Source organism: Netta rufina (assembly GCF_964035555.1).
Source record: "Netta rufina genome assembly, chromosome: 6".
NCBI classification, from domain to species: Eukaryota; Metazoa; Chordata; class Aves; order Anseriformes; family Anatidae; genus Netta; species Netta rufina.
Window position 1 is genome coordinate 9,804,318 of NC_140129.1, and position 14,709 is coordinate 9,819,026.

Below are 14,709 nucleotides of genomic sequence, written 5' to 3' on the forward strand. Positions count from 1 at the left end.
CCCTAATGAGAACAACAAAACCACCCCAGCCCAAAAGCATCTCTTGGTGTGGATCTCACCCCGTGAGTCATTACATTGCCTTATCCCCATATTTATTGCAGCAAATCCTTTGCTTGCTTTGCACAGCTGACCACCCTGCTTGGTATTTGTTGTTCTTCCTGGAATTGCAGCAGCTGCGGTAGGACAAACATTTTGTTTTTCTGTAGCATTCACTCATTTAGAGATCTGCACTGTGTTTTTTTTCTTGGGTTTCCCCACCGTTTTATGCTGCCCCTGTTACAGCCTCAAAGCCTTTTCCCCCTGAGCGTAAAGCGCATTAAGCAGCATGTGCAAATGAGCAGCAGCACATCTGCTAATTGTGCTAACAGATGGAAATAGGAACAAAAGTTACTTTTGGAGAGCTAGAAATATTTATAGGAGCCATCATCCATCGCTCCCAACGCTTTGATTACGGATGGAGCCTCTTTGTGGTTTGCGAAAGTTGATTAAGCTTTTGCAGATGGTTTGACTGGAGGTAATGAGAGAAATGTGAAAGAAATGCAGATGTCTTAAAGCTTCTGATTTACGTGCTTTAGGCAAATAAGTGGCTGAACAGGAAAGCTTTTGTTTTGGGTTCTTTAGGAAAAAAACACGGCTCTAAAATGTGAGCAGACAGCAGGAGTGCCTGCACCGAGCCCCGAGCGCTCACCAGCCCGGGGAGGTTTGCTGGCCCAGGGCACGGCTCGGATGGGGCAGGACTTGCAAAAGCTCCCACAAGAGAGGATTTCACACAAGTCTCCACTCTGAGGGAAGGTGAGAATGGCTGCGGGGCTCTTGGACCTTCCCCTACTGGGGGCTGAATGCAGCTGGGGGTGAGCCCCGGCCCTACAACGAGCCGTGGCACTAGCCACAGAGGAGGGCTCTCTCCAGCTGCCTCCAGCCAAGCTGCTCCACGAGTCAGAGGGCAGATTTGGCAAGAACGTCAGGACCTGCATCACTCCTGATCTGATTTTTCTGCTTAGCCCTCCTCAACCTTTTTGGTCCCATCACCTTTGCACGACCAGGACTGAGATGCAGCTATCCCCGGCTGCCCCAGCAGCTTTCACCTTCTGCCTTCAATCCAGAGCCCTTTCCTCTCCTGACAGCTTCAGGGAATGCTTTTTCCCTTTCTCCTTCCAGCAGGCAGGTAGGCCACTGCCACCTTGCACATCGATCCTGTAACCTGCCTGTCAGCACAGCGATTTTGGGAAAAGTGTCCAAAGGTTGATGCTGCCAGGGCTGGGTCTGTTAGCCGTGGGAGCCTGCAGGAGATGCAGTGGGTTTATGGCCAGGTTTTCCACCCTCCCTTTTTTCTCTGAGCCTTTCTTTACGGAACTCGAATGTAATTAGCTCCGAAAATTCCCCAAATGGTGTCGAAGCTGAGCTAAATATACCGGTGACAAGGAAATCGTAGCAAGGTAGGGGTGTGAGCTGGAAGCGTGCCTCGTACGTGAGCTCTTCGGGTTGCTCACAGGTTTCATTCAGCTCCTCTCTAACTGGGAGTGGGTGTGTGGGGGCTGGTGGGCGTGAGCACTCATTATTTCCCCGGAGGAGGAACAGAAAGGGAAGGTCGTTTTAAACATGTTTCGTGGGGCTCACGGGTGAGTCTACCTGATGATTATATCCTCCTCCCAAAACTTCGCACGGGGCTGAGTAATGTCATCTGGCTGTTGCTTGGTTACTGGCGCACAAAGACCCTTTTTTTGGACTGAAATGCACTTTAAGTAAAAACACAAGGACCTGAGAGAAGTCATTTGGGATATAAAGCTGTGATAAACTTTGGATTAAAATAATTTTCTGTTAAAACGGTGGCTTCTTGTTAATATTTCAGCCTTGCTTTATGCAAAGGAGGGAAGAGCAGGAGCAACTGAGTATTTCTGTGATCATTACTTCTTTGTATCAGCTTGGATTTTCCAGAACTGTAAATCTAAATGATATGAAGGTGGGTCAGAAATAGCAAACCAACATAATTCAGTCCTTGCAGTCACCCTGGAGGCAGTAGCTGCGCATCCTCCTGCAGGAGCCGGGCAGCACGGCCTGCAGCCACCCTAACACACCACGAGGAGGGTGGAAAGGCCTCCCTGAAGGCAGAAACCAAGGTCAATGTTAGCAGGAAGAAGAAAAGTTTTGCCAACTACACTAGGGGTAAGGAGCTCAGTCCTCTTTGTTTTATTATGCAGCTTCATACGTAAAAAATCTGAGTTTTACACTCTTTTTCAGCAAGCTGCAAGCTTCTCTGGTTGCTGTGGGTACTTGCATTGAAGCATTTATTGTGTTTGCATTGGGTACTTGAACAGGTCTTCTTCCCCAATTAACAGCTTAATAATAGGAGAGCCGTTAATCAGTGCAGCTCGGTGCTGGACAGCACGCTGGAAGAAGGCACAGCCGCTCGGAGAGGTGCCAGATCAGGTCAGCGTTTCTCCAAAAGGTTCCCAAATCTAGAGGTGCCATAGCTTTAGGAATTCATCTCGTTTCAGTGTCTTCAAGACAAGAAGCTCATCAGTTGAGACTGCGGTGAATTGTGTTGGTAATACATCAGTCCATGTAACTTTTCCCTCGATGTAATTAGGCAAGGAGTTGTTTTTGCTATTTTCTTACTGCACATCGCCGCACGCTCCGTGCTGCCTAGCAGGAACGTAGAGTACAAGTGGAAATTGTGAAATCTGTAGATGTCTGAAGCTGAGACTGTTGGCCAGAGCGTCAACTACAAATCTGTTTCTATTTGCTTGAAGTTTACAGGCTAAACTTCTTTGTTTCAACGCGTGTAGGAGAAGTTGGGTGGGATGTGTGTTGCAGCACGCAGCCCGTGCTGTGACCCGGTTTCCAGCACAGTGCTATCGTGAGCTGCGCTGTACGAGCTGGCTACTCCGTGCTCTTCATCTCGCGATTCATTTGGAATCTCCTTTTGATGGATTGATTGTCCCAGAGGGATTTTCAGCAGACGAAGCAGTGATTTCGGTGAGCATTACTCACGCAGCAAATGCTTCTTGCAGCACTGCTCGCGCGTCCCCCCAGGACGCGTGGTGCTCACGTACCCCTCTGAACTCCCTGCAGCTCGGGGCAGAGCTGCTCTAGGCATGCCCCAAAGCCATGTACAATCTCCAGTTTTAGCTGGTTTCTTCTCCTACGTGGGTTTGAGAGCCGAGCACCTGCAGAGCTGGACTTCTGGATCCCGGAGAGCCCCGGTGGCACGGGGACAGCTGCTCCGTGCCGCGTCGTGGTGCAGAGAGCGTAATCCTGTGCATCTGGGAGCCACAAAAAGGGGCTGGTGGGAGCAGGGAGAAGGCTCCTGAGCTGCCTGCGGGTGTTGTGGGTCCGGGAAAGATGCAGCTGGCCCCAGTACGTGCCCAGTGGTATTTCCTGGCCTTGTTTTTCCTGGCCTCGTGCCTTGTGCTGCGGCGAGGGATCAGCCTGTAGTGCTGAGGATGCCCATCACGCCCAGCCAAGGTTTCCAGCGTGCGGTGCCGTCGTGAGTAATTGCTCTGCTTTGCATCAAGGTAGTCCGCAACTTAGCCGAGCTGAAAACAAGTTCAAAGTGCCACTTATTTTTGGCTGCGTGATATTTTAGCAGACGCGAGGCACCGGGAGATTTCTGGTGCTGCAGACAGCCCGAGACCCGGGGACCGCTCCGAGACGAGCTGCTTGTAAGTAGTTACTTCAGCAACACTCGAGCGTGCTACTCAGCGCTCCCGAGTGTTGTCAGAGGATTGAAGTTGGCTGATGCACAGCATCTTATTTAAAGCGGAGAAGGCAGCAGCTCCCCAGCACTGGTTTCTCTGCACACTCACCGTGTCCAGGCGTGGAAGCAGATATGCGTGAGGCTAAGGCATTGCCCCCCTGGCGGCACACAGCCCTCAGGGTGGTTTCCTGGAAGAGACTTGGAGCACTTCACGGATTTTGTGGGTGTCTGTAAGAGCTTCACCCCAGAGGTGACTGCTCGCTGCTTTTCAGACCTTCCTGGCACTGACACTCAAAGCCGTAGCGCGTCTCGTGGTGCTCCCTTCTTCCTGCTCTTCACAAAACAGTGAAAACCCAGCCTTAAAGTCCTTGCACAGTGACCAGGTCAGTCGTTCTTTCCAAGCAGTGCAAGCTTTTCCAGGGGTTCAGAGGCTGTGTGACAGTCCTGTGGGTGCTCTGCAGAGGGCTCTCCGTGTCGCTGTGTCCCCTCTGAACCGCTTTCGGAAACGAGGCGCTTGGATTATCAAATTTTAATTCTCTAGGCTGTGACAAACAAAAAAGCAGTGACCGATCTTGCTCGGTTATGCACCGGAGCTGAAGCCCTGTTCAGTCCCTCTCCGGCTCCCCCGCGGTAATTCTGCCTCTGCTTCCCTCTAGGAGGACTTCCGAAATAAAGTTGAAGATTACATTAAGCGCTACGCGAGATGATGAAGGGGGAGGGATGGCAGGACCACGGTTTCCATGCTGCAGAGTTGTCCTGAACTTCAACAACACCAACCAGAAAACCAGCCCGGATTGTACTAGTCCTGTGTCCATGTTGTACCGAAGAAGAAAACTAACTTCATAACCTGTCCATGTTAAAAGGAGAGTTCAGCATAAATGCAGCGAGAAATTGTGTATGTTGGTTGAAAAAAAAAAAAAAAAAGTTGTTTGCTTACTTTTAAAATGTTTACTCCTCTGAACTGTACTGTATATCCTGTTGATGAGATACGCTTGAGAAGTTGCAAGAAATCACTATTGAAATTGTAATTACACACTTTTTTTTAAACTCTTGCCTAGGTTGAGGGGAAAAAAAAAAAAAAAGAAAAAAGAAAGGAGGTGGTGTGGTTTTGGAACACTTCAAGTTGGCAATAAAATGGTCTCCTGTGAACCAAATCCCAATCCTGTTGCCTTTGATGAGCAAAACCAACGGGAGCTTTCTCCAAGAGTCAGTGAAGTCAGGCTGAGAGCTTGCCTGAGCGCAAGCCCGAAACAAAACTCTAGCTCTGGTATTGAAATTCTGATTATATTTAATGTAAGTCCATCTTGTCACAAGTTTGGGATTTTTATGTTATTTTCAGCTCCTGTTTGGGCTACAGTATGTTTTTTTTTTTGTTTGTTTCTATCCATTGTGTGAAGTAGCTAAAAGAAATATAGGCTAATCCGTAACTTAAGTAAATGTGTAGTATTAGTAAAATTATATATATATTATATATATATTTCTGTGAAAATGTAACAAAAGGCAGATTTTTTGTTTAAGAAATCTGCCTTTGGCTTTCGGATCTGGATGCGGTGAGGGCGCAGCAGGCGCTGTTGGATCTGATGGAAGTGAATTCGGGCACCGTCATCCGGAGAGCACCCGGGGGTGCCCCTCAGCCTCGGAGTAGCACCGCGCTGCACCCCCTCTCAAACACTCCTGTGCGCCTGGCTGGTTTTGGGTAATTTGGAAGGATATCCCGCTGCAATTGCCTCGTCTGTAAGTAGCTGCACGTCCCCCACCCGGTCAGAGGAGGCGAAAGCCGAGCTCCTCCCGAGAAGAGTAGCATGAACCTCAGGAATCGCTTCGGAGTCCAGGCCGAGGGCGTTTGGCGTTCCCCTGCTGCCGGCTGCGGCGCCCCGAGCTCCCGCCGGGGAGCGAAATGCTTTTATAAATAGATGAACCATAGAAATAAATGTTCGTGTGGTTTCCTACGGAGCAAGCGTGTGTTGTGTGGCGCCCGGGCACTGCCTGAGGGTTAACCCCACAGAGGGGTGGGGAAGCGCAGCGCGATTTTGCTTACGGAGGCAGAAGGGACACCAGCCCCCTTCACTGCACCCCGGTACCCGTCACCTTCCCTCCTGCAGCACAAGGGGAGAAGCTCCACGCTTTTTGGGCTCTCACCCTTGTCCCTGCGGGGATGTGAATGCAGGTGGGGTGCTGAGCCGTCCTGCAGCTTTGGGGCCCTCGGAATGGAAGCAAGGGGGCTGCAGAGAGCCAGGGGTGAAACCCCTACCTGGGGGCAGCAGTGGGACCCTGGGGGGACATCAGGGGCTGCTCTTGCCCTGCCCTTGCCACGTTTCCCTCCCCAGCAGCCTCCCCGCAGCCCGGAGCTGGGTGCGATCCCCCCGGCTCCTCCTCAGCCTCTGATGCCCCAACCCCTCCCTCCCCTGGGCCCAGCTTGGGGTGAAGCTCCTGCGACCCCAAAGGAGACCCCATAGGGACGCCCCAACCCCAGCCCGTGGGCAGCAGGTTCCGGAGGCCCCTGATCCACGCAGAGCCGTGGCTTCGTGGAGGGGATGAGCGCTCAGGGTTCACACCAAAGGCCGGCACCTGCTTTCCTTCTGTAGGTGTTCATTTATTTATTAGGAAACGCATCCAACTCCCGCTGCTCGTCGGCCCTGCGGCACCGCCAAGGCCACCAGTGCCACCACCGGCGTCACCTCCCAGCGCAGGGCAGCGACCATCCACGGGTGGGCTGGGGGGAGAAGGTTCCCTTCCTGGCCTTAAAAAGGGTAGACAAAGAAAAAAAGGCTAAAAGGAAGAAAAGCAAAGGTTTCATCACCCAGCTTGCACCCAGACCTGCCATCTTCGTGGCCATGGCACGTCCCAGTGCTGCACTGGCACCGCAGGCAGGACTCCAATCCCCCCATTTGTCTTTTTTTTTTCCTTATTTTCCCAAATTTTCCTTTTTTTTTTTTTTTTTTTTTTTTCCCCCCGGTGGGGGCTGTGGGGTGCTGGGAGGGAAGCAGGGAAAAGCCAAGTGTTGCCGCAGCACTGCCCCGGCACCCGGCGAGCAGCATCCTCACCGCCACCAGCACCCCGTGCCGTCCGGTGATCGGGTCATTAACGATTGATTTAATTGGGAACCACCGCCTGGGGAGGGGGCCGGCGGGGACGCCGCGGGGCCTCGGCACCCCTGGGACGCTCCTCGGCCGCGCCGTGCCCGAAACCCGTCCCTAGACGATGCCCTCGCTGCGTTTGCTCCTCCACACCACCAGCGCCGTCATCAGCAGGGTGACGAGGACGGGCACCAGGATGAAGGGGCAGAGGACACCGTTGGGGGGGTCGTGCAGCGCCCGGCCGGACGGGGAGCAGTTCCTGAAGTAGTGGCTGTGCACGGCCACGAAGAACTCGTCCACCAGCCGGTTGGGCCAGTAGCAGGTGAGGTTCTCGGCCACGGCCGCCGTGCAGTTGGTCAGCTCCCCGTAGGTGCTGCAACACAGACAGGGGCACCGCGCTGGCACCGGGCTTCGTGCCACGGGGTGCTGCGGGCACGGCGGTGAGGCTGCAGGCAGCCAGGCATAAAAAATCTAAGTTATTATTACTTTTTTTTTTCTTTATTCCCATCTGGTTTTGCCTCTTTGAGCCCGCTTTTCAGTGTTGGTGCTGTCTGAAGCAGGAGGGAGCTGACTGGGCTAAATATATATTTATTTAGCCATAATAACACGCCCGTACTGGTGCTGTTAGGAACTACAGGGGGCCTGACCCAGTTAGCGCTCCGACACCTTGAGTAAAGTACAAAACACCCGCCTAAAAAATGTCTGTACGTGTAAAAACAGCTATATAAATATGTACAAAGGCATTTTGTTCCCATCCTAACTACTCACACCTCATCCTAGAACAACAGAGAAAAAAAAATATATATTTTTTTTTCATTTCTTCCACACATCCACATTATCCGTGGCAGGGACCTCCTCGCTAGGGGTGTCCCACCAGCTCGGGACACCGTGCGCTCGCTGGGATGAACACGAAATGCCTCCTGCAGTGCTCGTTAGTGCCTCCCCACACCTGTCCTTAATCAGGGGCTGATCACGGGCCATGGGCAGGCTCTCCAAGGGAAAACAGGTCTCCTCGCAGCTCGTGGCATTTGGAGGGGCGCGGATGAGCGAGTAACCACCCTCACACTGTCGGAGGGGCTGCCGAGCCCACGCTAGAGCAGCACTGTTGCTGCTCCCAGAGCGAGGTGAGGGCTCTGGGGGCTTCCATTTCTCCTGGAAAGTACAGCTCGATTTGTTTTCAAATATATAATATAATGATATTGCTGCACTCTGCCCCAGGGAGGCAATGGAGGGATGATTTATGGTTTTGGGGGCTCGGGATGCTGATGGCACTGCAAATCCTGCGCGATGCCCCTGCCCGAGGCGCATCCCGAAGAGCCGGGAGCTGAGCAGAGCCCCGGGGGGTGCCCGTAGCGGGGCAGGGTCGGGTGACAGCCGGGTGCCCAGCCAGGACTGACGGGCACAGCTGTGGCAATAGGACACAGAGGAGTGACGGTGGCTTCGCCATCAGCCCCCTCCCGGTGACCCCAAGTGGGGTGGATTCGGGGTCCTGCGGGTGCACCCCAAATGAGGGCACTGCCCAACGGCACCACGGGGAGCGATGAGAAGGGGATGGGGACAGGGGACAGGACCCGAGGGCACGGCTCTGTCCTCTGCGCCCTCCCCGTGGTGCTTGTGGGCATGGATGGGCTCCCCCGAGCCTCCTCTCCCCCTCTCCCCTCACCGGGAAGATGCTGCAGGGCACGCAGCCCCAGCCCCGCAGTGCAGCGCGTGGTGATTCTGCCTCACGGGTCCCTCACCCCGAAATGCCACTCGGGGGAATCACAGCTCCAAGCCCAGCGCCGGGGGGCAGCTGTCGGGTAGAGCCAAAAACCTGCACGCATTGCTCCTTCAGCTCTCCATCTCAGCTAGGTTCAAGCACCAAAACTCCTGGGTTTGGGGGAAGACACGGAGAGGACTCGAGGCTCTAGGCAGGGGGGTTATTTCCATTTCTCCATCTCGTGCTCAGCAGAAGCAAACCCCTTCACTCTGCTGCTGCAGCAGGCACCCAGCCCGTGCCATTCCTACCCGGGCCATGCTCCTAACGCTGCTTTTCCTCACCCCAAAACCCTGCCCATGCAGGGCAGGTTGTCTGCAGCCACACTGAGCTATTTCTACCTGATTAGCCGGCTGTCCTGAGGGCACGGGAGGATCAGAGGAATGTCGGCTCTTAACCAACCCCAGCCTTGTGTTCCCACGGACTCACGCAATCAAATTAAAGGCTGCAAGTTTATTAACGTTTCCTCCAAGTGCCTTGGGGATAACAAGTTTAGCAGAAGCTATTCAGGAGGAGAACAGGATGTCAGAGGTAAGGAACAAGCTCCTTAATGCACCTGTGCTTCCCGAGCAGGTCCCAGCCACCATCCTGGGCAATGGCAGCAGCCCCGGGCTGCACAGAAAACGTGAGGGATGCCCAAATCCCCCAGATAATTTCCCGATAGGAAAAGCTGGCTCATGGCTAATGCCTGTCCCACAAAGCCAAAGCCTCTTTGAGGAAGCGGAGCGTTTTCTGAGGTTTCTCGGGATCGGAGCATCTCCCACACCGCCTTCCCACTGCTCCCCTCCATCTTATCACCAACAAAGGGGAAAGAAACCCAGGCTGTGCTTTTCCTAGGCTCTCTCTATATAAACAGATGCATATATTTATGTTTATATACACAAATACAGATTTGAATTTGGCACAGAAGAAGGGGACCAAGCAGGAAATTAACCAAAACCCTCTACTTTTCTGCAAAACACTCGTGGCGTGCAGCCACACCTGCTCACGGTTCCTGACTTCCCTCAACCCCCTGGTGCATCTCAAGGGCTGGTTTTTGTGCACTGGGCTGGGAACAGCCATAGCATGACACAGAAAACAAGCACTTACCCCATGGTCTCGTCCCAGTCGCACCAGAGCCGCTGCCCGATGCCCTCCATGCTCAGCCTGAAGGGCCGGAGGCAGCGCTCGCGGATCTGCCGGCCGTACTCCGCCTCGTGGCACGCCGTGGCCGCGATGAAGTGGTGGGCTGAAAGACAGGCACGGGTCAGGCGCCGGCCCTGAGCTGGTTAGGCACACGGCGTCCTCTGGGGTAAGCCGTAAATAAGATTGGATGCAGCTTTATCCTCTGCTGGGCGCCTCTTTGGGTTTAAACTTGCTTTTTTTGTGTTAAATGCAACAGCACAGACAGGTCCCGGCTGCTGCTGTGCAAGGGAACCCTTAAACATTTCCTGCAAGGTGCTGGGCTGCCAGGCAAACACCCATCTCTGCGTGGAGCACAGCGAAATTCCCAAAATTCCCGTCCCCTCTGGTCTCGCCTCGGGCCGAACCTCTCTGCCATGCAGAGGTTTGGGATCAGGGGAGAACAGGATGCTTCTTATGGGCTCAGAGACTTTGGGGGCAGGAGGCTGGATGGCACATGGAGAGAGGGCAGCAGGGACCGGCCATGGGCAGCCTGCTCGGGGGTCCCAGCTGGATCCCATTGCTGGATAAATTTGTACAGTTTTGCCAGGAAAAATAACAGCAATGTTACACAGGGAACGGGGATCAGGCTGAAAGAAAAACCTTAGTGGGAATGATTTACCGAGGCTGGCTATAAATAACACCTTGCTCTCGGTCCCAAAGAGCCTGCTCGTGCCTTTGCAGCTACTGGAGCACATTGCGGGCGAGCATCGCATACCAGCGCTATTTTTTGCCACGTGTGAATAGCTCCGCGCACAAGAGGGAAGGGAGGGGAGGGGGCGCTATTTTTATTTTATTTTTTTTAAACAAAAGAAATAATTAGCGCGGTATTTAGCTGCAGAAATGTTGGCAGTGGAGGAAAGCCGGGGCGTTTTGGCACCTGAAGGTGGCCGTCGTGCCAGCGCACCTTGCTGCCCAGGCAATGCTCTCCGTGCACGGTCTTGCTGCAGCCCCCAAATCCTCCCTGCGTGGTCCCACAGCCCCTGAAAGCCCTGATAAGAAGCTGCCCCCAAGCTCTCTTCTTGCTGGGGCTCTGGAACTGGTGCAGGGGTGCGTGGGGGGCTCGGGAGTGAGGGGTCACGATGAGCCCTGCGGGAGCGATGCTGGCTGTGGGGTGGGGAGAGCGGATTAAAACGCAGCCAGGCGGGCGGCCAAAGGGGAAGCAGGAGCTGAGGAGGAACCAGAGGCCGGCAGAGCCGAGTGAGACACACGAAACGGAGAGCTGGTGAGTGGGGAAGGTGAAGCCACCTGGAGAAATTCAAGGGCAACATGGCATGAGAAGGAAGAGAAGCAGAAGTTGGCTGCCTGTGCTGATTAGCACGGAGGAGGCTGGCGCCAGGTCACTCCTACCAGCAAAACAACCATTATTAGGGAAGCCCAAGCGCTTCCTGATGTCTGTCCCTGCACCGTGGCCATTTTCTGGAGGAAAACCCTAACTGGCAGCTCCACCTTGGGTGGGGAGAGGAGACACAACGAAGCCCGGCTGCAGCACCCGCTGCAGGCTGCATCTGTCCTGTATTCAGCACCGAAACGCATCCTGCTGCCATAAAGCAGGGTCCCTCGCGGGCACGTTTGGTTTTTATCACGGCGAAGAGCTCTTCACTTTCATACTTGAGGCAGACAGGGCTGCAGGAGGAAGTTCCACAAGATCTGGGGGTTTATCTAACGAGGACTCGTGCCTCTGTTAACGAACGCGCTCCCTGCGAAGGGCGGCTGATTGCCTGGTGGGAGGCATCGCCGCAAGGAGCGCGGCTTCAGCGTCCCACGGCGAGCATCCCGAGAGCACCGGTCATAAAGTGATTGAGGAAAGGATTTTTCGGGCATCTCTTGATTGCTGTGGGATTGGTGTCCTGGGGAGTCCCAGCAAACACCGAGCAGGGCTCAGCTGAGAGCTGCACAAAGGAGTCGCTCGGGTATCTTTTAGCCAAAAAACCATGCAGGCACTGAAGGGCTCAAAAATTTCAAGGAAAAAAAAAAAAAGTTCCCCAGGCAGGAACTTGTGGCGGCCCTGAAACCCCTTGAGGAGTCCTTCTGCAGGGTTTTTCTCTAAATAACCACAGCTTCTCTCCTCGGGCAGGCTTTTGTCACGGACAGGACTGCCTGGGAGGTGGTGGCCATCCCCAGGGGTGTCCGAGGCGCAATGGGATGTGTTTGCCACCACAAGGCGATGGCGCAGCCGTCCCTGGGATCCCGGCAGAGCCACTGGGGTGGAAGGCGAGGAGCCCGGGGCCGGGAGGAAGGCGTATTTAGGGCAGGCAGTAACAGGAGAAGGTCAGACAGGAACAGGCAGATCCCCGACCGTCGGGGAAGGCTGAACTGACACGGGAACGCTGCGGGAAGATGGGGAGCTCCCAGCAGCAGCCACCGGTGGCTATTTCTGCATATTTTATTTCATCTTGCAGTGTTTAGGATAACCATGAAGAGATAGAAAAAATCAGGAATGCCTCTGCTATTGAATACTCCCACATTTGTATTATTTGCACGCTTCTTTACTCTTGGTTCACACAAACCTTCACCATTTGTGTGCTTCTTTTTACCTGTGAGTGCCCACAGGAGTACCCAGCTGCTCGAGTGGTTGGTACTTACAGAGGGAAACTTTTCTTTTCGCATCCCAGGGATGCGAGGGCACCTGGCTTTGAAGCTGAGGTTACACCACCACAAACCCGCCAGGCTGTCAGAATAACAACCTCAGCCACCCGTCTGGGTTTCACAATTATTCAGCTCAGCTGCAGGCCGCATCTCTTGTAGGTGCTGGCTGGAAAACAGCAAGCCTCTCGTTTTCCTTTCTGCCACACAGTGAAGGGGAGTAACACATCGGGGGGTGCTGGATGAAGTCTCTGGCCTCGACACTGATTTAGCACTCGTGGATTTGAGAAGAAGCAAGGGCATGCTTGGGGATGGCAGCAGGCTTCCAAAGCACCTCATCACTGCAGGCTTCAGCTTCCCACCTGGCCCAGCAGAAGCACGATGTCCTCGTTGGGCGCTGGCGGCTGCCAAGCACCTTTCCAGGAAGGGGATTTATCCTGAACATCCCTGGCCTCGGTGCCACGCAGGGCAGAATGGCAAATACATCCCTTTCCCCCCAAAAAAATGATTTAGCACACAAATAAAATAAAAATCTTCTGAAAAGGGGAGGGATGAATGAAAAAGCCAGGATGGCTCAAAAGCCAGGCACCCCAAACACGGACCGCTGGCTGCCTACAGACCAAAACCTGGCATGAGCAGTTAGTTAGAAAGATAATTACATCCTTAATGAATAGCGTGGGCGTTTTAAAAATAATCCGCCTTGATTGAATTAATGGGGAGAAGCACAGGTTGCAGCCACGCACCGGGGATTCGGGGCTGGCATCGCCCGCCCCTGGTTCCAGCCGGCTCCGACAATTATCGGCGCCGAGCATCTGCTCGCCGAGGCGATATTTCGGGCCCGTTACGGGCTGTGCGTTGCGTCCTGCTGCAGAACAAACTAAATAAACACAAAAATCCAGCAGGGAGAAAAGCAACACAAATCGCTGCGGTGCCCTGGCTGCCCGCTCAACCCAGGCTGCGAAGCCGGACCACAACCTGTTGGTGAGCCACGTGTGCAGCCGGGGAACAATTTATTGCACTTTTTCTCCTTGAAGGTGTTTTTTTTTTTTTTGGCAGGTGCCCGAAAAAAACAGCCCTGCAAGGAACAAACTGGCTTTTTTTTCCTCCCTAACGTGCTTAAAGGAAAAATAAAGGCAGGAGGAGGACGCAGTGAAAGCCAACCGCATCTGGCACTCAGCAGCGGGATTAGCTGCCATCTATCAGGGCTAAGTGGCTTGCACGCAGGCAGATGTTGTGCTCCTGCGGGAGGGGGCAAAAAGCAGCCTGGAGAAGCGGCAGCTCCCGCTCTCAGCGCCCAAAGCTGCGGCACCGAGGCACGAGGAGGGAGGAGCAGCACAAGGACCAGCCGTGATGGGGATGGGGAGAGGTGGGTTTGGTCTGGGTTTGGGGCTCGGGACCGATGGGGAGGAGGATGGAAATACGGCCAGGGCATCCCAGCCACGGCTGGAGAAAGCATCAGCGGTGTGAGACACCCCGGCAGCACCGAGCCCCAGAGGCAGAGTGGTGAGGAGAGAGGGGAAAGGGAGCGGGGAAAGCAGGGCAGGGAGAAATCCCAACTACTCGCCGGTTCCCCGCGGAGCAGCAGCAGCCAGGGAGCACTCAATAGTTAATTAGGGCGCTCGGAGAAGCCTGCTGCTCGCAGCGGGGCTGGAGGAGAAAACCCTCAGAGAGCGAAGGGAAAAGCAACTCATGCAGGAGCAGCAGCGCACGCACAGCACCCGGTTTCCCTTTAAACAACCTTAAATAAACACGCTTTTAAGAAAAAGTAAGCAAAGCACGGCCCTCCCAAGCCCTGCGCTGCGTGTGTGTGTTGGGGTGAGCAGCCCAACCCGCCGCCTGTTGCACCTGAAGCCCTACAGCCCCCCGAGAGCCCCGCACGGGCAGCACGGCGGGTCCCAGCTGAGCGTTTTTCGGAGCATCCCCGCAGGAGGAGGCAGAAGGGGCAAAGGGAGGGATGGGACCCCCGGAGGCCGATTTGCACCCCGGCAGCCAGCCTCAGAGGGTGGATTTGGGCAGAGCTCGAGGCCGGGATGGCCCCGGTGGCTCACCCTTGGCCTCCACGCCACGGTGCCGGGGACAGGCGCGCACCTACCGAGCACGAAGCAGAGGAAGCGGCGCGGCAGTGGGGCCATGCCCGGGCCCTGTCCCCGTTGGAGAGCGGCTGAGCCCGCCGAGGGGCCGCAGGAGGGAGAAGCCGGGGCTGGCAGAGCTGCCGAAGCGCGGGACGAAGCGAAGGGCGGCGTTTGCTATTAATAACGCGGCGGAGAGAAGCCTCCAGCTGCTTTCAGAGAGAGAGAGAGAGGGGGGGGGACAAAGCTCATCCCAGCCCCGCAGCTCGGGGCTGAAGGAGGAGGCTGGGGCTTGAAGCGTTAACGGCAGGAGTCCTGCTAAGGGAGGAGAGAGGCGAGGGCTGGAGGAAGGGAAACGGCAGC

The 14,709-nt window shown here is 54.8% G+C and overlaps 2 protein-coding genes across 2 annotated transcripts in view; one reads left to right on the forward strand and one right to left on the reverse strand.

Annotated features, from left to right (window-relative positions):
- The window catches only part of UBE2F (ubiquitin conjugating enzyme E2 F (putative)), a 61,103-nt gene extending 55,453 nt beyond the window's left edge, over positions 1–5,650 (forward strand). The window contains exon 10 of the mRNA XM_084289292.1: positions 4,354–5,650. Within this exon, the coding sequence (XP_084145418.1) occupies positions 4,354–4,404 (51 nt within the window). The 3' untranslated portion in view covers positions 4,405–5,650. The remainder of the gene's footprint in view (positions 1–4,353) is intronic.
- A 698-nt stretch (positions 5,651–6,348) lies between these two features.
- RAMP1 (receptor activity modifying protein 1) lies at positions 6,349–14,484 on the reverse strand. The gene is made up of 3 exons (XM_084289613.1): positions 14,370–14,484; positions 9,620–9,758; positions 6,349–7,147 (listed from the first exon to the last, which is right to left on the reverse strand). Exons 1-3 carry the CDS (start codon positions 14,407–14,409, stop codon positions 6,892–6,894), a joined length of 435 nt encoding a protein of 144 aa, XP_084145739.1. The 5' UTR covers positions 14,410–14,484; the 3' UTR covers positions 6,349–6,891.
- Between the last annotated feature and the right edge of the window lie 225 nt (positions 14,485–14,709).

Excerpts from the sequence above, each read along its gene's own strand:
- RAMP1 (XM_084289613.1), bottom strand. The coding sequence starts at position 14,409 with ATGGCCCCACTGCCGCGCCGCTTCCTCTGCTTCGTGCTCG. Across the intron at positions 9,759-14,369 it reads CTTCCTCTGCTTCGTGCTCG|CCCACCACTTCATCGCGGCC; the intron begins GTAGGTGCGCGC and ends CCTGTCTTTCAG. Across the intron at positions 7,148-9,619 it reads GACTGGGACGAGACCATGGG|CACCTACGGGGAGCTGACCA; the intron begins GTAAGTGCTTGT and ends TCTGTGTTGCAG.